The sequence below is a fragment of the Canis lupus genome, chromosome 13 (genome assembly GCF_048164855.1).
Source record: "Canis lupus baileyi chromosome 13, mCanLup2.hap1, whole genome shotgun sequence".
NCBI lineage: Eukaryota > Metazoa > Chordata > Mammalia > Carnivora > Canidae > Canis > Canis lupus.
Window position 1 is genome coordinate 4,921,445 of NC_132850.1, and position 23,455 is coordinate 4,944,899.

At 39.3% G+C, this 23,455-nt stretch overlaps 1 protein-coding gene across 22 annotated transcripts in view; it reads right to left on the minus strand.

Moving 5' to 3' along the window:
- MACF1 (microtubule actin crosslinking factor 1) overlaps positions 1-23,455 on the minus strand; it is a 341,210-nt gene that overhangs the window by 224,002 nt on the left and 93,753 nt on the right. Inside the window, exon 1 of one of the 22 annotated variants that reach the window (XM_072771839.1) lies at positions 6,595-7,152. The exons of 20 other annotated variants lie outside the window; for them this stretch is intronic. In XM_072771839.1, the coding sequence (XP_072627940.1) occupies positions 6,595-6,703 (109 nt within the window). In that variant the 5' untranslated portion in view covers positions 6,704-7,152. Of the gene's footprint in view, positions 1-6,594; positions 7,153-23,455 lie in introns of those variants that run through there. One more of the 22 variants, XM_072771846.1, reaches the window with a different exon arrangement.

Genomic DNA, 23,455 nt, shown 5'->3' on the forward strand with positions numbered 1-23,455 from the left:
TCATCCCCCCTTTTTTGCCTAGCTTTTAGTCATGTCATAGGTCATTGGGTGTCCAGAGATGTCAGGGGCAGGAAAAAGAGAATCTGCTGCTACCTGTAGGTATTTAAAATGTTGAATGGGGAAAAAAATAAAAAATAAAATGTTGAGTGAAAGGAAGAAATTCAAGTCAGTATTTCCATACACAGCTAGAAGTTATTGGAGAATTTACAAGCACTGACTTTCTTACAATAGCACAGGAAATCGAAGCTATACATTTATTTCCTTAAATGCCAGAATCACCTACTGTTAAGGATACTGAAGTGGACACAGAGTCTTTCCTTCTAAAATGTAAGACAATAATTCATAATATATCACTAACTTTTTGCATACTCCCACATTGGCTTTTTTCACATTTCTTCATTCCCAACTGTAAAGACAAATATTTATACTTTGTCCATGCAGCATACAGGAAATTACTATGTCCTCAATGATTCCTTTTGTGGAAAAAGCATCATGAGTAAACAAATTATATAGTCCTTGGAGCACCTGGCTGGCTTAGCTGCAAAAGCATGTGACCCCTGAACTCAGGGTCATGAGTTCAAGCCCCACGTTGGGTGTAGATATTACTACTACTACTACTACTAATAATAATAATAATAAATAAATACATACATACATAAAGCCCACAATCATATAGTCCTTACTACGGGCAGAATGTATTCTTAAAACTAACTCAAAACAACCATGCAGTATTATTAACCCCACTTACAGAGGAGGAAGCTCAAACCCAGACAGACTGACATCAATCGCAGAGCTAGGATGATAACACAGGCAGTCTGATCCAGACCCTCAACCACAACTCCATGTCACATCCAAGTAAAGGCCAAATGATTGCACTGCCAGAAGCCACAGGAAATTAGAGACCTTAGTCTTTAATCTTCTCATTCAAAGGGAAATTTGAGGTGCAGAGGAAGTAAGTGACTGTCTAACATCTCATGTAGTCAGCAGAAGAGCCAGGACTTAGAATCCATGGCTCCTGACACCAAGTTTAGTGGTCTTCCTACACACTGCACAGATCTATAAAGAATAGCTAAGGAAAGAAAAAAGGCAAGGCTTCCACCTTGATTAAAACAGCTAATGGTAAAACAAAACAAAACAAAACAGAACACACACACACACACACAAACAAAAACAGCTAATGGTTTAGTTATCAGAGTAAAGATATATTAGATATGACTGTTTACTAATTTATCGAGTACCTGTTACATGCCTAACAAATTTTTAGATAAGATGAATGGAGGATGCTCAGCTAATGTCATAATAATCGCAAAAGGTGACACCAAATCTCACAGGACAAAATGTAATGACAACTCCTATGTCTTGTACTGAAGTTCAAGAAAACTAAAGGCATAGCAGTGTCTAGAGGGGTGATATCAGCAATTCATGTACTGTATCAGCATTTATGACTGATCTTAAGGTTAACAGACTCAAAGGTGTGATGGAGCTGATTTAGGGAAAAAAGAAGGAGAGGGGAGGGGAGGGGAGGGGAGGGGAGGGGAGGGGAGGGGAGGGGAGGGGAGGGGAGGGGAGGGGAGGGGAGAGGAGAGGAGAGGAGAGGAGAGGAGAGGAGAGGAGAGGAGAGGAGAGGAGAGGAGAGGAGAGGAGAGGAGAGGAGAGGAGAGGAGAGGAGAGGGATGCAAAAAAATAAAGGGGATGCAGGAGAGGAAAGAAGGAAAGGAAAGGGAAAAAGGAAGGAAGGAAGGAAAAGATGATAGATAGATAGATAGATAGATAGATAGATAGATAGATAGATAGATAGATGATGGATAGATAGATGATGCAATCTTAGGTTGCACTATGTTCATACGGTCCAGATCCAGGGATTATAGCCGGTCTGCCTAGTGGGATGTTGGAAAATGGAAAGAACCTTAAGAAACTGACTGTCCAACTCTTTTATTTTGCAGATTAAAAAAACAAGACCATAGAAAGGGACACATTTTTCCTTTGGTAAACACACAAAAATTAAAATGTACTTCTCAAGGAACCATAAAGCTTTTTTCCTGTTTATGTTATCATGATGTGAGATATTAATAAACTAAAACACAGGGCAGCTCTATATCATTCATACTGAAGCACCTACGTTGGGGCCCACATGTCAAACTAAGCCAAGCCCTATAGGTATAAATGAATAGGACAAGTTCCCTGCTACAGCTTATATCGAATACTATCTTAATCCTTTCAATTTATTTGTTCAAGTAACATTTACTGACAGCTATTTTGTCTCAGACACTTGAGAAACTGAGATGAGTAAGTGTCCCTGCTCTTAAAAATCTTACACACTAATAGACTGTCATTAGTGGAGAGAGAGAGAGAGACAGACAAGCAGAACAAGATGACAATACAGGTTTGAATAAGAAGTACTAACACAGTGCCACTGACCCACAAAAAAGGAACTCTTACTTCAGTGTAGGAATGCTTTCCAGAGGCTCTAACTACTTACCTTGAAGGACAGGAATCAACTAGTCCAGTTGAAAAGAGGATATGGGCATTTGGGGTAGAGAACTACAAGTTTTTAAATGATGCTAGAGTACTAGGTGTTTGTAAGGCCAAGACAGGAAATAGAACTAGTGAAATAGGCAGGGAGATCATAAAAACACCTTTTTTTTTAAAGTTATCTCCACACCCAACATGGGGTTCAAATTCACAACCCCGAGATCAAGAGTCACATGCTCTACCCACCAAATCAGACAAGTGCCCCGTAAAAACACTTTTATGTCATCCTGAAAAGTTTGAACTTTCTTCTTAAAAGCAGAGGGGAAAAAAAAATAAATGAAAAAAAAAATAAAAGCAGAGGGGAAGCACTGAAGGATTTTAAGCAAGAGAGTGATACAGACAGCTCTGTATTTTAGAAAGTTAACTCTGGCTACAGCTGGAACACAGGTGGGGGTGGGAAGGAGTATGGGGGAAATAGATTGTTTAAACAGCCCAAGATATAAACGTGAGGATGCAAACTAAAACAGTAGGAAGTGTTTGGAATAACAAGATAATATATGTGAATGTAAGTGTGGGCAAGGTATTTTGAAGACTATTTAAAAATCTAAATACTAATTGAAAGCAAAGTTCTATCTTACGAGTATTTTATGACTTCAATACAAACTGTCTGTGTCTTCCTGTATCTTGTTTACAACTGCTGAAGAGACTGTGACTTAGGAACGTGGTCCTAAGTTCCGGTTCTATAAACAGAACTCACCAATGGACCGATAACATCTAGGAAAATGAAGGAATAGTGATCCATGACTCCTTCCCCACACTTCTGCTGTACCCCCTTCACCTCTCCATATGCACACCTGGCCTCCAAATTTTCAAAGCAAAACCAATCAATTTAACTGTCCAATGGGAATAATAAGGAGTTAGGGAATCATATATAGTAAATGGAGAAGGAAGAGTCTGGACTGGCAAAGATAGCCTTCAAACCTAAGCAAGCCTGACACCTAGAAGAGAAAAAACTTGGTCTTTACCAGGCTGAATTGGGACTAATGGGCCTAAGTTACAAAAGAGGTAACCTCCAGTTTAAAAAAGAATCCCTGTTACCAACACAGTGAATAGTTCTTAGGTTGTATGTTCTACAATCACTTTTTCAAACAAATCTTATATGCAACTCAACATATAGAACATATAAAAACAGTATTTTAAAAAAATAAAGAGAGGATCCCTGGGTGGCTCAGCGGTTTAGAGCCTGCCTTTGGCCCAGGATGTGATCCTGGAGTCCTGGTATCAAGTCCCATGCCGGGCTTCTGCATGGAGCCTGCTTCTCCCTCTGCCTGTGTCTCTGCCTCCCTCTACCTCTCTCTCTCTCTCTCTCTCTCTCTCTCTCTCCCTCTCCCCTCCCCTCTCCTCTAAGCTAAGGAAATACTCTCTCTTCCTCTCCCTCTCCCTCTCTCTCTGTGGCTCTTGTGAATAAATGAATAAAATCTTTAAAAAATAATAATAAATAAATAATAAAGATAAATAAAAGCAGTGTTTAATAGTATAAATCAATTATATGGGTTCAATTTTGTGTTGCATATTTTAAAGCTAAATGATATAACCACTCAAGTAATTTTGATTAAAATTAGAGATTAATTAATTACAGTTATAGCCTTTGGTATCCAGTCTATTTCTAAGTTGCACTTTATCAGAGTGAATCCTTTTTTAAAAACTGGTTCATACAAATAGCAACAAACAGTAATAGTTTCACAGTGTGCCTGGTAATCTCAGGATATTATTCAAAAAAATTGATACAAGACCCTGAAAGAATAGCAGAAATATTTGTTTCAATGTCAAATACTTTGGACATCTAAAATTGTGTACATCCTTTATAATACGTAAATATGACTGGAAATGTGGGACAATAAGCACAAAATCTTTTAGTACACACTCGGCCCAGTATTATAGTGTCATCACTTAGCAATGTGTAACCCATTCACTGTTATGGACCGAGCACCTGAGCCTTACCTAGAATTAACCAGGCACAGGACCTATGTTCTCTAGTATGTTCTGCAATAGGGAAACATTTCCAACTTAAAAAAAAAAAAAAAAAAAAGGCCAGATAAAAAGATACAAATTTCACTTTTTTAATAAACTGTACACTCATAAGGAGTTTAAATATGTACTTAGAGATGGTGGAGAAACTTTATTTTGGTGATATCCAACTGGCAGGTAGTATATTAGAGCATACGTGTTACTTTTATTTTTTTTTAAGATTTTATTTATTTATTTGACAGAGAGAGAGCACAAGTAGGGAGAGTGATAGAGAGGGAGAAGCAGGCTCTCCTCTAAGCAGGGAGCCTAATTCAGGGCTCAGGGCTTGGATGACCTGAGCCAAAGATAATTAACCGACTGAGCCACCCAGGCATCCCGCATACGTGTTACTTTTAAAAACATTTTAAATAGATAAAATACATCTCAAAATTGAAATTAAAATAAATCTTTATTTTAATTTATCTGGGTATAGAATCTCTTAAACACTTCTACAGAAGTTTTGGTATCTGTAATCTCCAATTATAAAACCCCTGCTCCAGTTTTACAGATAAATGAACACGGCACCTTCCCAACTATTAGGTACTAGAACCAAAGTTGTTTCACAAAAATAAAAAACTTTTACAATTTATTTTTCTTTTTATTTCGATGCATTTTATGGATGTTTACAAAATACATTTTCTAAAACATAAAAAAGCACTTGAAAGATAGGGCTCTAACTCCTAAGTATCATAGAAAATCCTATACTGAAGATAAACTTTTAAAATATTAATTAGTGGTTTAAAAATGTCATTACTACCATGCACAGGGAAAGGAAAGGAGCAGGCTCCTTCTAGATGGCAATTACTTTCTCATTGCATATGAAATAGTATATAGGGCCAAATAATTCATGTTTGTCTGCTCCTTTCTTTCTAAGATCCAGTACAGGCTTACATTTCAGGAAAGTCACTTTGGGCTATCTCCTTAAACACATCACCACACAAGCTAAACATATTTCTAAATGTCTGTTTTTGCTGATATAGACACATGCTGGGATCTGAATATTTAGTCAAAAGCTTTTCTGGGACTTACTGGAAAGGACACTGAGGAATGACTGAATCTAATTCTAATTCCGTCAAGCATTCATAAACTTTTAATAGAAAGCGAAGTAATAAGTCATCAAATCTCCATCTTAACTTGTAAGACACAAAGTATCTCAATACTTTGGTTTGAAGGTAGTAGGCAGATCACAAGGACAGTCCTGAAGGCACTGTGATCCGAGGGTGGACTCCAGGAGAAGCCAGTCTTTATTAGTCCTCAACCATGGAGATTCAGAATTAGCTAAACATGAGGCTGATTCCTGCACTGGGCTTTTAGAAATCAAAGGCATATAATGTAATTAATACCAAATACGAGGAGAAAGAAGGGTCTGCTTTTTTTTTTTTTTTTTTTTTTTTTAAATCAGGGCCTGACTCCCTGGGGAAAAGAATAGTTAACTTCATTGCATTGAACAGGATGACTTAGATAAACAAGTAAACTCTACTGCTGCCTGAAGGGAAAGGAACAATTTTAATCTATCAAAGAAAACAGAGGCACCTTGGTAGGGACACCACTCACCCCTTCCTCTCACTGGCCTTTCCTCCTGTCTTTACTTATCCAAAAATACACCAAATCCAGAAACTTCTCTAATCCCACAAGTTTTCTCCTATCTCTACCTAAAAGGGTGATAGAATCACTGTATGTGTTTGGTTAAAGACAGAGATCCAGAAGCCACTTTGAGATTGTGAGAAAGTAGGGAAAGGAAGAGCTTGACTCTCTGAGAAAGGACCCAAGTCAGCACAGTTGCCACTTTCCTCAGCTTGGAGTCCAGACATCACCTCATCAAACCAGCACCCTCCAGCAGACAGCTGCACAGAACAGGGAAGAGTCCAGGTCTGAAACTAGTCCCGGGGTGGCCCAGTTTCCTCAGTAGGTCCAAACACGCATAAAGTCTCACAGCACCCCAGCTGAGAAGAGGTACTGGCCCTTTAAGGAAAGCCACTGCGAAGCCCTCCGTCATTTACCCCACCCTCAAACGCCCCCCAGTAGATTTAAAGAATAACTGGGTTCACACATTACCTGCTCTGCCTCTGGCACATCTCTTCCAGTACAGGATACCGGCAATCCCAAGAACGTGAGTCAAAATAAAGATGGTTGATGGCAAATAAGATGAATCTAAGAGCGGCATTTCCAGGCCCGGCTTTCCTCCTCCCCTGAGTTGAGCCACAAGCCCACAGCTCGGCGCAGGCCTCCAAATGCCTTTCTCCTGAGGTTACTGCTGTCCTGTCCCGAACTGTCAGCACAGAGGCGGCGGCCCCCAGCACAGTGTTGTCAGAAACTTCCTGGCGGCTTCTCCTCCATCTCACCCCTGACTGAAGGGCAGCCCTAGATGGGGCTGACACCGCACAGTGTTTCTCAGACAAAGCCCAGGAAACAACTGGCCAGAGGGGGGAGGGGAAGGAGGAACCAGGAGGGTGAAAAGGAGCGCCTAAGCTAGTGCTGGGCTGACTCAAATTTCTATCTTTGGCATCCTCTGTCCAGCTTAAACAAACAAACCTCAGACCCTTCTATAAGAAGGGGGGGGTGTCAGAGGACGTCACACTCTTAACTTTCCATTCCCCACCAGGCTGGAATGCCAGGCTTCTGGATGAAGCCAAAAGAAAAAAGTCACAGAATTACTAGGCAATCACTTGTGGGGAGGAGTTAAAAGTACACAAGGACGTATTTTAAGTGTCCATGAGTAGTACCCTGGCCAGTCGGGACAACCCTTCCACACCCACGGCCTAGGAGGAGGAGGAGAGGCGCCAGAGCATCACATACACAGCAAGCTCCAGGAGATAGATCTGACATCACGGCGTGATGAAGATGAACGAGGAGGACAAAAAAATCCAGTGTTTTCAGAGTTGGAAAATCCACCACTAGCTGCCCAAGGGGATACGGGGAATAGCTGCTCAATGACAGTAGAAAACAATGCCTTCCACAAAACTAAGGCCTGCTGACAAATGAAAACCTGATACGGAGGCTGTAGCAGCAACTGAAAACACTTTACCACCACATACCTACTAGAAGGACTAAAATTAAAAAGATCGATTATATCCAGTCTTGGATATGAAGCAACTGGAACTTTCATACAGTGCTGGTGAGGGTGTCAATCGGCACAACTGCTCTGGTTTGGCAATTTCTTATAGAGTGATGCATACACATACCAAATGATCGGGCGATATCACTCATAGGATTTACCCAAGAAAAGTGAAAACACTGTGTTCACAGAAAAACCTGTATGTAAACTAAGAGCAGCTTTATTCAAAATAATGAAAATCTGGAAACAGCCCAAAATCCATGAACTGGTGGACTAATAAACAAATCACAGGGTGTCCATACAATGGACTACAACATGGCAATAAAAAAGGAACAACCTACGGCTACCACAGCCTGGATGACTCTCAAGAGCACTGTGCTACATGGAAGAAGCCAAACACAAAAGGCTACATACTGTATGGTTCCATCCACATGACATTCTAGAAAAGCAAAACTATACATAGGACAGAAAGCAGGTAACTGTGAGGGAAGGAACAAACTACAAAAAACACAAGGGAACTTTTTGTGGTAATGGTTCCTTAAACTGTATGCATTCGTCAAAATTCACTGGATTGTACACCCAAAATGGTGACTTTAGTTGTACATAAAATATACTTCAATAAACCTAACACACTGAAAACCTGGAAAGAAGTTCACACAGCCTAAGTTGAATATGCAAAGACCTCCTTGTACCACTGTTCCTCTTGTCATCTACTTTTCTCTGAAGAGATTTTTTATAAAATGAAGTGTGGATACAAAACATAACACAGAAGACCCAATAGCGAGGAGCACATCTAACATCCTCTGTGACACCTTTCACTCGGGGAAGAGTTATAGCTTCTCCTACTAACAAACTAGTTCTTTATTTATTCCTATGGTGCCTTTTATACTATGGTATGTTAATATGCTGTATTCTCTCACAAATAAGCCTTAAAAACACAAATTGTTTTAATATCCATAGTTACCCTATTTATTTTATTTATTTGGGGGGAATAGGGGGAGAGAAAGAATCTTAGGCAGGGGGGCTCAATGCCTAGTGCAGAGCTGGACATGGGGTTCCATCTCACAACCCTAAGATCATGACCTGAACTGAAATCAAGAGTCAGACGCTCGGGGGGTGGGGGTGAATGGGTGATGGGCACTGAGGGGGGCACTCGACGGGATGAGCAGTGGGTGTTATTCTGTATGTTGGTAAATTGAACACCAATAAAAAATAAATTTATTATTAAAAAAAAAGAGTCAGACGCTTAAGCGACTGAGCCACTCAGGTGGTTCATTCCTTTATTTGTTTAAAGCTATAAGAAAAATAAATAAAAAAAAAAAAGAAAAATAAATAAAAGAGGAAGTGTTTTAGATTTGAATAATCTATTAAACAAAGCGATAATAAAGGACCCTTGATGGGTGAACAAATGCAATATGAATATTTTAATCTGGCATCCAGATCATCTATAATTTTGTGCGAACCCATATCTCATTTATCCAATATTTACTGTTTACTCTGTTTCAGGTTCTGTTCTAGATACTGGGAACGTAGTAGTGAACAAAACAAAGACCTTGCTTTCATGAGGCTTATATATGAGTAGGAGAAGATGGAAAGTAAACACAAACAAGCACATATACAGTTTGTCAGACAAATATAATGGAGAACACTAAAAGAGATGAAGAGGAGAAGGGAGTGTCAGTAGGGTCAAGTTTCCCATTTTATATATAAGATGTTCAGGGAAGGCTTCTCTAATAAGATGGCATTTAAGCAGAGACCTAAAGAATATGAGCAAACCAATCATATGGCTATCTAGAGAAAAGATGAGCCAAATTTTTTAAGAAGCAAGTGCAAAGGGCAAAAGTAGATTTGGTGTGTTCAAGGAACATGGGGAAAACTATATTGATTGGAGCCCACAAGAAAAGGGGAGAATGTCAAGAGATGAAGCAAGAGAGATTATCAGATCACCTACATCTGTATAGACCACTTGTAAAGACTTTGGCTTTTATTCTAAATGAAGTAGGAAACCTTTGGAAAGTTTTGTGTGAGTGTGTGACATGATTTTAAAAAGAACCCCCCTTGCTGCTAAACTGAGAAGAGACTATTGAGAGGCAAGAATGGGAGCAGGGCCACTAGTTAAAATGCCATTACAACAATGTAAGTGAAAACTGGTGGCTGAGAAACAATAGCTGGGACCAGAGTGTGGTGTTAGAGCTGGCAAGATGTGGTCATATTCTGGATAAATTATAAAGGAAGAGTCATCAGAATTTGCTCATAGACTGGATATGGGGTGAGGACAGAGCCATGGACAGAGCCTTGGCACTAAGAGTTAAGGCCTGAGAAACTGAATGAACAGAACTGCTACTTCCTGAGATGGGAAAGACCGTTGGAGAAGCAAAGGGTTTGGGCCTCACTGGTGGTTGTAGTTGTTTTTGGTTTGGTTTGGTTTGGTTTGGTTTGGTTTGGTTTGGTTTTTTGAGGAGGAGGCAGAAATTCTCTTTTGGATATAGCAGATTTGAAATGCTAGTAGACATACCAGTAGAACTTTGAATATGCAACTGAATATCTGAATCTAGAGTTCCAGGAGAGACCCAGGATGAGTTTTAAAGCCAGAAAATCAGGTGAGATCACTTGGGGGGTGAAGAGAGAGAGAGGAGATGAAGTTCATGGACTAAGTGTGGAAAACCCTACAACATTAGATAGGGAAGAGGAAGAACCATCAAAAGAGAAACCAGTGGATTAGGAAAACCAAAAGATCATGATGCCCCAGAAGCCAGGGGAAGGGAAGTGTTTTAAGAAGAAGTAATTAGGGGCACCTGGCTAGCTCTGTTGGGGGAGTGTGTGACTCTTGAGCTAAGGGTTGTAGGTTTGAGGTCCATGTAGAGTGTAGAGATTACCTAAAAATAAAATCTTAAAAAAGAAAGTAGTAATTAATCATTGCCAAAGCTCTTAATGTGTCATGATGAAGATCAAGAATGGATCACTGAGGGACGCCTGGATGGCTCAGCGGTTTAGTGTCTGCCTTTGGCTCAGGGCGTGACCCTGAGTCCCAGGATCAAGTCCCACATCGGGCTCCCTGCATGGAGCTTGCTTCTCCCTCTGCCTGTGTCTCTGCCCCTCTCTCTCTCTCTCTCTCTCTCTCTCTCTCTCTGTGTCTCTCATAAATAAATAAAATCTTTAAAAAAAAAAAAAAAAGAATGGACCACTGAATTTAGGGATGTGGATGTTGCTAGTGACTTTAATAAGGGGAGTTTTGATGCCAGAAAAGACCTGACTGGAGTGATTCATGAGAGGATGGGATTTATAGGGCTATGACGAACAGCATGGCGACTACAGTTAAAAATTTTTTAATAGGTTGCATATGTGAAAGCTGTGAAGATAGTGTATCTTAAAAGTGCTCAACACAAGGGGGGAAAAAACTTTATGGTATCTATATAAGGTGACAGATGGTAACCAGACTTACTGTAGTAATCATTTTGCAAGATATGCAAATACCAAAGTATTATGTTGTACACCTGAAACTAATATAATGTGTCAATTATACCTCAAATATAATTTTTTAAAGTTAAATGTAAAAAAGAGAGAATGGGAGGGAAAAAATTAGTGACAATGAAGTGAAAAATACTCAAGAACTTTGCTGTAAAACAAAAGCAAAGAGAGTGATGTAGGGTCAAGAGAACTTTTGACATGTGAAATGTATTAGTGTTTGCTGAAAAGAATAAGTGCAACAGAAGGAAAATGGATAGTGGAATCCAGGGGAGACTAAACCAGAGCTCCCTCTGGAGCAGGGCTCTCTTGCGAAACAGAACATTTTGTTCATTCATTTAATTTAAAAACACAGAGCATAAAGCTAGACAAGGTGGACACAAAGATGATGATAATGACCCACGCCTTGCTGTGGAGAAGCCCCGGAGCTTTGATAACCAAAGAAGTAGTACTTGCTTGGAAGGGCATTTATAATAATACACTATACTAATACTATGATATGCTAACATGTATTGAGTGGCAACTAGAAAACACTTTCACATCTGTTACTTCATTCAACTCTGACAATATTATTAGCATTAATGTTATATTATACATTATTAATTATTATTATAAATGGGGATATTTTATAGATCAAGAACTTGGGGCTCACAACATTTTGTCACCTATATTCAAATTTTTAAAGTTTTATTATAAATAAAAAATATTTTTAAAGAGAAACTGGGGCTCAGAAAAGTCAAGTTATTTTGCCCAAAGTCACAAAGTAAGAAGATGAACTGACATCTGAACTTTTATCTGCCTGATTTTAAACCAATGTATTTTATCACACTGTCTTCCTTTACTAAAATGTTCTGGCAAACTAAGTACATCAACTTAAACTTAGATATGTATATGTCTGGGACACTTCCTCTCTACAAGGCTTTGTACACAGCCCCACCCTGCTCTAAGGAAAGAACTTCAACACAGAACAGCACAGTGCTGCCTATATCACCATTGTACAACTGTCTTTTTGCAGTCTTATAAATATCTTTACCATGTTTTCATTTCCTAAAGTAAAAGCCACTTCTCTACCTTATTCTACTACCAGAAGCCATTGCAAAACTATCTTAATTAGAAAATCACATATCATGCTTGTGCCATTCAAAAATACCTAGATAAAAAATCCAAAGCACTCGAATGTCAAGACACATTCTGAACCTACTGTTATTATTAGAGAAGACAATGAAAGGTATCCAAAGCCATTTGCTCTTCATAAGATGGCACCCTATACCTTGGATACACCATTTTTCTACATGTTTCCAGCCTTTGTGTGTATGTACATTTGTCTACAGGGAGAAAGAAGGACTGCCTTTGTGAAAACAAAATGAATTTTTCACTTAACAAAACTAAAATGGATCTGTGTGCTGTCATTTATAGGAAGTGGTTAGAGGCTGGCAGGAGGGAGTGACTCGGGGTTTTTTTAGAGATCATTTATTATACAAAGAATGAGCCATTTAAAGTCATATTTAGCACCCCCCAGGATATCCCTTCCATACAGCCATTAGGCAGGGCCCCAAACCACCAAAGAAGCCCTGTAAAAAGCAAGACTCTAAACTTCATTAAGATTTTAGATCTGCCTCTCTTTAGGGTTACTTCACTCATGAGAATTTAGGATGGTCACCCACAACCATTACCCACAAGAAATCTCAAAACAAGGCAACACCTCAGAATCACTAACATTTGCAACTGAGATGAAAGGAAGCCTGTGAAAAGGGGCGCCACAACTGTTACTCACACTGCCATGGAGTTATACCTGGTCTCAAAAAGCTTGTGGACAGGGCAGCCTGGGTGGCTCAGTGGTTTAGTGCCGCTTTCAGCCCAGGGTGTGATCCTGGAGACCCGAGATCGAGTCCCACGTCAGGCTCCCTGCATGGAGCCAGGTTCTCCCTCTGCCTGTGTCTCTGCCCCTCTGTCTCTCATAAAATAAAATAAAATAAAATAAAATAAAATAAAATAAAATAAAATAAAATAAAATAAAATAAAATAAAATAAATAAAATAAAATAATAAAATAAAAAATAAAAAATAAAATAAAATAATAAAATAAAATAAAGCTTGTGGACAAGCCTCTTAACTTGAGCAGATATGGACTAAAACTCATTTAAAAGACTGAAATCTGGGAAAACAATGCTTACAAAGAGGAGGCATTTTTCAAACAACAAATATACCTCAGATTAAAAATTTGGTAGAGACTGGGGGTGCCTGGGTGGCTCAGTTGGTTAAACATCCAACTCCTGATTTCAGCTCAGGTCATGATCTCAGGGTTGTGGAACCTACTTAAAGTTCTCTCTCTCCTTCTCCCTCTACCTCCCGACCACCTCCACTTGCAGGAGCACACACCTTCTCTCTCTCTCTCTCCTTAAAAAAAAAAAAAAAAAAATCAGAGACTAGCATATGACTAATAGCACTGGAAACCCCAGGCTTCTGAAAATGGCAGGATCCAGGCATCAAAGCCTGGCCCTGAGCTCTGGTCATTTGTCTCCTTCCATGAGTCCAGTAGGCAGAAGGACTTGTGTTTCACAGGAGCTAATCAGGAGACACTGTGACTACTGGCTCTAATGTCTAGCAATATGGGATTTTGACAACAATCAATACACAAAGGCCCAGAAATACCTACAAAGAATATTCTACATACCTAAGTGTCCCTGAAAATAGTAATGTTAGAAAACTCTCCCAAATTTCTTGCTCAGTAACCTAGATTCCATGAGCTTTATAGTAGCATGGTAATTACAAGCTCAGTCTAAAGTCACATCACTTAAGTTCAAATCCAGACTTTACTATGTTTATGTCACATTAGCACTTTTGGGCAAATTATTTAATTAACCTCATACAGCCTCAATTTCCTCATCTGTAAAATGACACTACTAATAATAACCGTCTCATAGAGCTGTAGTGAGTATTAAATGAGTGAATGTATTTATGGTGCTTAGATAATGCCTGGCAAACAACCTGTGCTAAATAATTATTGGCTATTATTATTATTTGGAGCAGCAGCATACAAACCACATCTGACCACAAAGACCTCTGAATACTATGCAGACTGCACAAAACCTTAATAAATTGATAATCTCTCTAACTTGCCTAATCCCAGTCTCCAACATGCCAATCCTGTCCACATTCACTGTGAGTTTAATTTCCCTGACACATGCGTAATGACCAGTACATCTTAAATGCTTAATAAATATCCATTTGTAATTTTATTCTAAAACTTTCAATTCCGGGATCCCTGGGTGGCGCAGCAGTTTGGCGCCTGCCTTTGGCCCAGGGCGCGATCCTGGAGACCCGGGATTGAATCCCACGTCGGGCTCCCGGTGCATGGAGCCTGCTTCTCCCTCTGCCTGTGTCTCTGCCTCTCTCTCTCTCTGTGTGACTATCATAAATAAATAAAAATTATAAAAATAAAAAAATAAACGTTCAATTCCCCACTGTCAGCAAATTAAATCCAAAAATCTCCGGCTTTACAATATTTTCCTCATTTACTCTAGAATGTATTTCCTTCTCATTCCCTCAAGTCAAAATCCCATTTGTATGGACCAGCTTAAAACCAATTCCACAGAAAAAAAAAAAAAAAAAAAAAAAAACCAATTCCACAGAATTTTCCCTGGTGACTCCCTCCATCCCAGTTAGAAGTAAACGTCTCCCTCTCTTGAGATTATATTATACTTTATTTGTGTGCTTATTTTTACTTTCTCCCTCAAGTTTTTTTTTTTTAATTTTTATTTATTTATGATAGTCACATCACAGAGAGAGAGAGAGAGAGAGAGAGAAAGAGAGAGGCAGAGGGAGAAGCAGGCTCCATGCACCGGGAGCCCGACGCGGGACTCGATCCCGGGTCTCCAGGATCGTGCCCTGGGCCAAAGGCAGGCGCCAAACCGCTGCGCCACCCAGGGATCCCTCCCTCAAGTTTTTGAAGCTAGATGAATTCTGCTCTCCTATATGAAAGCTCATCCCTAAACAACTATTTGTGTAATGAGTGAATTAATTAATTAATGAACAAGAAGAGTCCAAAAGAGCACTGTGAGAGCCAAGGGTATAAGGGTGGATGGAATACACTGAAAAGAACTAAACAAGGTCCCATAAACCATGAAGAGTCACAAAACACAAGTATTACTTGGGAATGCATCTATTTGACTGCGAAAACATACTAGAGAGAGCAAATGCCTGGAAAACTATCCATCTTACAGCAGGAATAACTCACTATTCTCCTCTAGATGACCCAGCAGATAACACACACTAACAAAGAAGCTGAACCACTTTTAACACCAGAATTCTAAATCCACTTGGGAGTTTTAGGAAAAAAATGACTCCAAGAACACAGTAGAAATTTTGCTTTTTCTTAAAGCTGGCAAAAAATTGATTTACTGATCCAGAAATTTCACAAGAACATCTAGAACACTCTGTATTTTATTTTTTAAATGGAGAACAGAAAGGGCACCCAGGGGATGCAGTCAATTGAACATCTGACTCTTGTTTTGGGGAGGTCGTGATCTCTAGGTTGTGGGTCTCACGTTGTTGGTCGGGGTTCAAACATCATCCAGCTCTGTGCTCAACAGGGAGTCTGCTTGAGATTCATTCTCTCCTGGTCTGCCCCTCTCACTCTCTCTCTCTCTCTCTCTCTCTCAAATAAATAAATCTTTTTTAAAAACGGAGGACAGAAGACGGTGGATCACCATTTTTAAAGATTTTTATTTTAAGTAATGTCTACAGCCGATGTGGGACTGAAACTTACAACAGGTCAAGAGGCACATGCTCGAATGACCGAGCCAGCCAGGTGCCCCTAGAAAACCCATTCTTAGAACCCAAGTGCCTCTTTCTCTGCCCAGAGTTCTCAACTTAACACATTCTGTTAGCCAAACCTAGATTCAAATTCTGACTTCACAGTTTCTAGCTGTGTGTCTTTGAGTGAATTACTTAATCTTTTTCATTCTCAGTTTCTCATCTGTAAGATGGGAATAATAAAATCACCTCTTCGTGGTGTTACAGTGGGGATAAAGGGAGAAAACACATGCACTATCTGGCCCACCAGATAGCATTCACTATTGACTTTTTTTTTTAAAGCATTAAAAATTATCTCATTAATGTTAGCTATTGTTGTTATTGTTACTCTACTCAAGCTTTTATACCCCAGCAGGGTATCGAGACAACTTCAGCGGCCAATGCTAAGAGGTAAGTCAATGTAAAATGTGTGGTATTTAACAGCTCTAAGCTGCCAACTCAATGAATAAATCAAATAAGGTTTCAAAGGCATTGCTTCAAAAAGGGAAAGGACAAAAATATTTAGTCCATCTTAAAATCCATATTATTATTGTAAATAATCTCTCTTCAAGAATCTGATTATTTCCCCCCACAAAGTAATAATGAGATCTAACTATTAAGTTTTTTCCAGGAAACTCTGGTAGCCAGTATCTTAAATAAATGGAGACAATTCAAGGGAAAGAAGCTCTGTCCATGGAGATTGCTCTTGAATTTTGCTAAGGATTGTTATTTTTATCCAGAAATATCCCTCATTCCAAGTGAATTCATGATGGAGAGTTAGCATCTGACTCCTATCCAGCCTAAACACATTTTTAAAATGCTTTCCCAAATAAAAATGGTTTCAATGGCAAACATCTTTTAGTGTGGTCTGGCTAAGAAATATGTGATCCACTTTAGTTTCTCAGAAACACCTTGGAACGCAAGAGGGCAGAATGGGCATGTGGCTGACAAAGGGTGAGGACTTCAACAATAAGAATAAGGTAAACAGGCAGGCTTGAGAATGATAATTGCTAGTTATATTCAAGACTCAGAAGAAGAGTCCAGACAACGATGATAAGAGGTAGGTAAGTGAGACCAACTTAAACTACTTATCCATGGAAACCAAGCTTTGCACACAAACAGCTAATTTTAGATCTCTGCGAGATTGTTTTCTAGATCCTAGCAGTAGCCCTAAATGATAAAGAGGGAAAACTTAACACCTGAAGACAAAGATTTGTCAGTTTTATACCTGCGGACCCCCAGAGCCTGCTCTGAACCCTAATCCACAACACAAGAATCATTTTGGTTTTTCTCAGGAGAATCTAACACCAGGCCTTCTCTCTCTCAGGAGAATCAGATCACCAGGCCTGATCTTCTAAACTGAACTTCAGTTTCCTAAAGTGTACAATGTGTATAAATGTACCCGTTTCTCAGGGTTGTAGGTAGGTACACACCAGATGCTTAATAAATAGTTTTCTTCCCCAGTCTCCTTTGATTTTTTTGAAAAGTCTCTTTCCAGTCTTATTTATAAAACCAATTCCACCTCAGTCTTGGTTTCTTGCTTCACCTAGTGCTTGAAATAATCTGTTCTTCAAATACTCAATAGATAGATATTTTTCTTTCTTTTTATTGGATTTTTTATTTTTCTAATTTTGTAAATTTGTATTATTTTCATGTTCAAAATTAGACATCTTAAAATGATCGGTGTACACCTGACACTGATATAATACTGTATGCTAACTGTACTGGAATTAAAAAAAATTAAAAGAATATTTCATATCCCTTTCAGTTCCTTTCCATCGTGGAATCTTCAAGTAGTTACAGCTTTATAAAAAAAAAAAAAAATTGCTTTACCTTGCACTCTTTGACTACAAATATTACCAGAGACTATTCCTAACAGAGGGCCCCCCATAGGCATCCATTTCTTTCTTTATAGCTTGGGATTGCCCCTGGAAATCTTTTTTTTTTTAATTTTTTTTAATTTTTATTTATTTATGATAGTCACACAGAGAGAGAGAGAGAGGCAGAGACACAGGCAGAGAGAGAAACAGGCTCCATGCACTGGGAGCCCGACGTGGGATTCGATCCCGGGTCTCCAGGATCGCGCCCTGGGCCGAAGGCAGGCGCCAAACCGCTGCGCCACCCAGGGATCCCTGCCCCTGGAAATCTTAAATCCAGTTGTCATTGGATCCACAAAATTCTTAATACAAGTTCACATTTTTAGGATGTGGCTCAGCAGTTTAGCACCACCTTCAGTCCAGGGCGTGATCCTGCAGTCCCGGGAGGGATCCTGGAGTCCTGGGATGGAGTACCACGTCGGGCTCCCTGCATGGAGCCTGCTTCTCCCTCTGCCTGTGTCTCTGCCTCTCTCTTTCTCTGTGTCTCTCATGAATAAATAAATAAAATCTTAAAAAAAAAAAAAGTTCACATTTTTTATTTCTGCTCTAATATTAAAAAAAAGTGCTCAATATACAAAGGGGTCACAATAAAGACAAGGAATCTTTTTTTTTTTTTTTAAGATGAGGAATCTGATTGGTCTATCATAAGATTAGTGGCAGCTTCTCTCATTTAATGCTTAAACCCCCAGTGACCCCTACTGGACAAAGATGGACACAGAAGACTGAATTTCATAACCAAGACCAAGAGATTCTGTGACTGCTTTTATTCTGTGTGTGAAATTCACAAACATAGCATTTTCATTACACAAGCTCAAGCTTGCTTCAAAACCCACACACACGACATAAAAGGCAGAGATGCTAGATCCAGTCAGTTCACTCCTTCCATGAAAACATTCTCACCTCAAAGTTGGTTGGCTTACTGGCTGCGCCAACTAGGTCCCCAGTATTCAGAGCTTTGTGAGATTTTTTTTTTAAGATTTTATTTATTTGACTGAGAGAGAGAGAGAGAACAAGCAGGGGGAAAGGGGGAGCAGTAGGCAGAGGGAAAGGTAGAAGTAGGCTCTCCGCTGAACATAGTGCCCTACGTGAGGCTCAATCCCAGGATCTCGGGTCACAACTTGAGCAAGAGGCAGGCGCTTAACCCAATGAGCCACCCAGGCGCCCCATGTGATGAGTTCTTAAATAGAGGAAAGAACAGGCAGTGAAGAAGCAGTCACTGGCATACAATCCCTACCCCCCACTACCCTACCATTTTTCCATTTCCAAAACTGACTCACTCTCAGCTCAGCCCAGACTCCCTACCAGCAGTCAGGGCCACTATGTGTGCCCAGTGAGTAATGTTTCCCCAATGCATCCTCCCAGCTGCCTCTGACTTAACAAGTCATAAAAGGAAATATGGGTAACAGTTTTAAGGGAAGAGAACACACACTCCATCCAGGAGACCGGGATAGTTCCACTCAGCCCTCTGCAGGGACTCAAAGCTACAGTGAATTCCCTCTAATGGCAGCCAGGTGGCAATGCAGAAACAGTCAAAGGCAGAAACACCAATGAGAACAATAAACCCTTACTCTCTCAAATCTGAGAACAACAGATTCTATTTTGGATAAAACCAAAAGTCGTGGATATTAGGCAGAGCCCAATCTAGCCTAGAGGTTGGTTATGGTTCATCACCACAGACTGTCTAGCAATAGCTTGCTCAGTGGAGATTACAAGCCAGACTCAGTATCAAACTGTCTACAATCATCAGCCTCATTCATAAGGCAAAACCCTAATGAAAACTGAATCTCAAAGAAAGGTATAAATACCTGCCCATCTACCCTCAAGTTCCCAAAGGAGGGTGATGAGGAAAAGGATGGTATTACGTTTTTGATTAATCAGTGACTGGCACAGCTGATATTCAACAAACCCTAAACAGACAATAGTCATTATAGTTTTTTCTTTTTAAGACTTTATTTACTCATCAGAGTCACAGAGAGACAGAGACACAGACAGAGGGAGAAGCAGGCTCCCCACAGGGAGCCCAATGTGGGACTCAATCCCCAGATCCCGGATCACCCCTTAAGCCAAAGCAGACGCTCTTAGCTCAGCTCATCGCTCATCGGCTGAGCCACCCAGGCGTCCCAATAGTCGTAGTTTAACTTTCTCCAGTAGATATTCCTGGAGCATTTAAATCTCTGAAGTTTATCTGAAACATTCTGGAAATGCCTGTCAAGAGCTAGAGAATTTTCGACACAACTTAAAGATAACTTTGAAGCAATAATCCTTATGAATTACCAAACAGCAAAACTCCAATTAACTAGGACTAATTCAAATTGGGTCTGCACTCTACTGGTAAATGAAAAAGAATCACCCCAAATGCATAATATCACTGATTTTTGAAGATTTCCTTGTAATCAAGGCACTTTCAGTACAGTTGCTTGTGTTTTTCTCTTACCTATAATCCATGGGTCCCTGATACTTTGGAATAAAACTATTAGCCAGCTCAGTTTTTTTTATTAAACCTATAAATGAAGAGCCTAATTTATCGAAAAAACAAAACAAAGAAAGAAAAGAAAAAAAAATTACCTATGACAAAATTTCCTAATTACTAAGACCAAAAAGATTATGTACAAAAATGTTCAAGAAGAATGAAACAGAAAGTGCCCTTTGGTTAATCCTGGATTAATGAGAATATGTGATTAAGCACATATCAGATTTTATCACTACATTTAGCAGTTCAAGAACTAGAGAAGGAGGTGACAGTTCCAGTTCTGTTCCTAGTTTATCATATGACTGTAGGATCACTTAATCACACTGGATCTGTTTATTCATTCATAAAATGAGCTGACATTCTAGAGCTCTATATTCTTTTCTAGCCCTAAACTACTGTGGTTTTGTGAAATATTTAGTTGCCTAGGTTCTATGTTGTTACCCATGACAACAACAACAACAACAACAAATTACAAAGCAGTCTTACAATACACTTTAAAACCTTACAATCTAACTGGGGAAGTGGTATGTGTATAAATAATTATAGCATAAGGCAGTATGCTGTGTCATGAGGGTGGTAAGACCACAAGAATTTGGTACACAAGAAATCTAGAAGTTCAGTCAATGGAATGGTCATTTCCAGTAGGAGAAATGTTTTTTTAAAAAAGGCTTCCATGTATTGAGGTACATAAACTTGCTCTAAGAGAATGAGTAGGATGTCAACAGTCTGAAATGAGAAGAGCAGACATTCCAGGAGGAAAGATGGCCTGAGCAAGAAAACAGAAACAAGAAAATATAAGCAAAGCTAGAGTACAGGGTTTGTGTATTTGGGAGAGAGTGAGCAAGTGAGAAGTTGGGAAGATTCACTTCTGCCAACTTCAGGTTATAGGTGGCAGACTTAACATGAATATTTATGTTCATTCTTTGAGACCTCAGGAAAATGACAGTGAAGGAATAAAAATGGCACAAACCCACAGAAAAGGAGAACAAAAAACATCAACAAAAGTTTGAAAAATAGCAAAGTGGACAGACAGATCAATGGTCACTAACTTCAATTTCAGCTTACTGTTTCTGCTAAGTGCCTGTGAAGAGTGGGGAACAGTAAGAAACCAGGTAATCTGTGCTGCAGGGCTCCAGAAAGGCTGGGGAACTGGATGTACTGCGGGCCTCTGAAGGCTTGAGGGGAGCAGAAGGAAGCTGCGGGGTGAGGGTGCAAATAAGACCGGTTGAAGTCTTCAGGCCCGCATGAGGTCAGAAGTGTGCCTCACTAAAAATAGGGGGATCAAGTGAAATTTGACATAATGAACAAGCCTTTCCACCGAGACTCCTATCCTGACTGGCAACCCTAGAGTTCTGGCAGCCAGGATTACGAGGCCCCCGTAGCAGACTAGCCAATTCCTCTGTGGAGAAAAAGACCTTCCCCTACCTGGTTATTGTTAAGAGTACACCACTGATCAGCTTTTTTAGGCTTCCATTCAGCTTTTTAAAGGGTTAAGTCTTACATTATGAAGATCACCAAGAAAAGTGGACATTTTAAGAGTCTTGAACATGAAAAACAGACTAAAATGAACAAAAGGAGCTTGAAACAGAGACAATGTTGGAAGCAAAGGAAAACATCGAGGGGGTTGGGGGCACTGTAACTAATATCCTCAGCACTAAAAGGCAACATTGCCGTAAAACAAGAACTAGTATTATAAAAGAACACTCAGAAAATCTCTTACATGCTTAGAAATAAAAATACAATAGCAAAAATAAACCATTGCAAGAAAGAGTTGAAAGATATCATTGAGGGTTTTTACCATAAATTAGAACAAAAAGAAAAAGAAAATATTGGGGGGGAGGAATTCAGTGAGGTCATCAAATTAGCCCAAAATCCAACAGAAGAATCAGAAAGAGAAAATGCAAGGGAGGAAATTATCAAAGAACTAATAAATGCAAGATGTGTTTTCAAATGAAAAAGACCCACAGAGAACTCAAATCAGCAAATTTAAAAAGATCCTCACAAATGTACATCATCATGATATTTTAGAACACTAGAGTTAAAAATAAAACCCTAATAGCTGTCAAAACAACAACAGGTCACAAACAGAAGTCAGAAAACAGAATGGCATGGACTTCTCAACAGCAACACTGGAAGGCAGGAGTAATGCCTTCAAAATTCTGATGGAACGTCATTTGCAACCTGGAAGTCTATACTCAAACTCTTACTCAAAGAGAAATTAAAATTAACTTTCAGATAAAGACATTTTCAGGTAAGCAAAGTCTCGAAACTATTTACCTCTCATATATCTTTTTCTCCGGAAGCTACTCTAAGATAAATCCCAATCCTTGGATGGAGTGAACCAAGAAAAATGGCAGCATGAGATCCAAGAAACATAGGATCGAACACAGGAGAGAGTTAAAGGAATTTCCTAGTGTGATGGTGAAGGAAAGTCTCAGGATGACAACTTTACTAAAGGCCTGAGTTGGAGAACATAATTAGAGAAAAGAAAGCTCCTGGGGGATATCTCCAAAGAAAATATTGAACTAAAAGATTATTTTATCCAAAATAAATAAATAAATAAGAGAGAGATTATTTGATATGTTTACAATATACTAAGAGCTTTCCATGGAAGAGCATGAAGATAGGGCCACAGAATAGTAAACAAATAATAAAATAAGTCAATTACTAATTCCATGAAGAAAAAAGTCCATCAAGAAATGAAATGTAATTACAGAATACTATATGGCTCACCTTTAAGCAAATATTTATATAGTCATAATAATCTTAAATACAGAATACCCCACAATGGTAGTGATGTGTGACAATGGGAAAAGGGGGAAGAGGGAGGAGGGCAGAGATGAAAGAAGTAAATCCAAATTTTCAATGGTAGGTCATCAACAGATAATGTCTAAAAATGAAAAATCAAGAAGCATTAGTACATGAGTATATTTAAGAAAAGTAGTAGAGGGGCATCCGGCTGGTTCAGTCAATAGAGAACACAACTCTTGATCTTGGGGTTGTGAGTTCAAGCCCCATGTTGGGCTGGAGTCTACTTTAAAAAAAAAAAAAAAGAAATGTAGTGGAAAATACTAAAAAATAGTTAAATGACTTGGAAGCATGTCTCAGAAGTGGGGAGGGAGAGATTATTTTTTTATAAACCTCATTGTAACATTTGACCTTTTAAAACAAGAACAAAAATAAAATAATTTTGGAGCACTTGGGTGGCCCAGTCAGTTAAATGTCTGCTTTCGCTCAGGTCATGATCTCTGGGCCC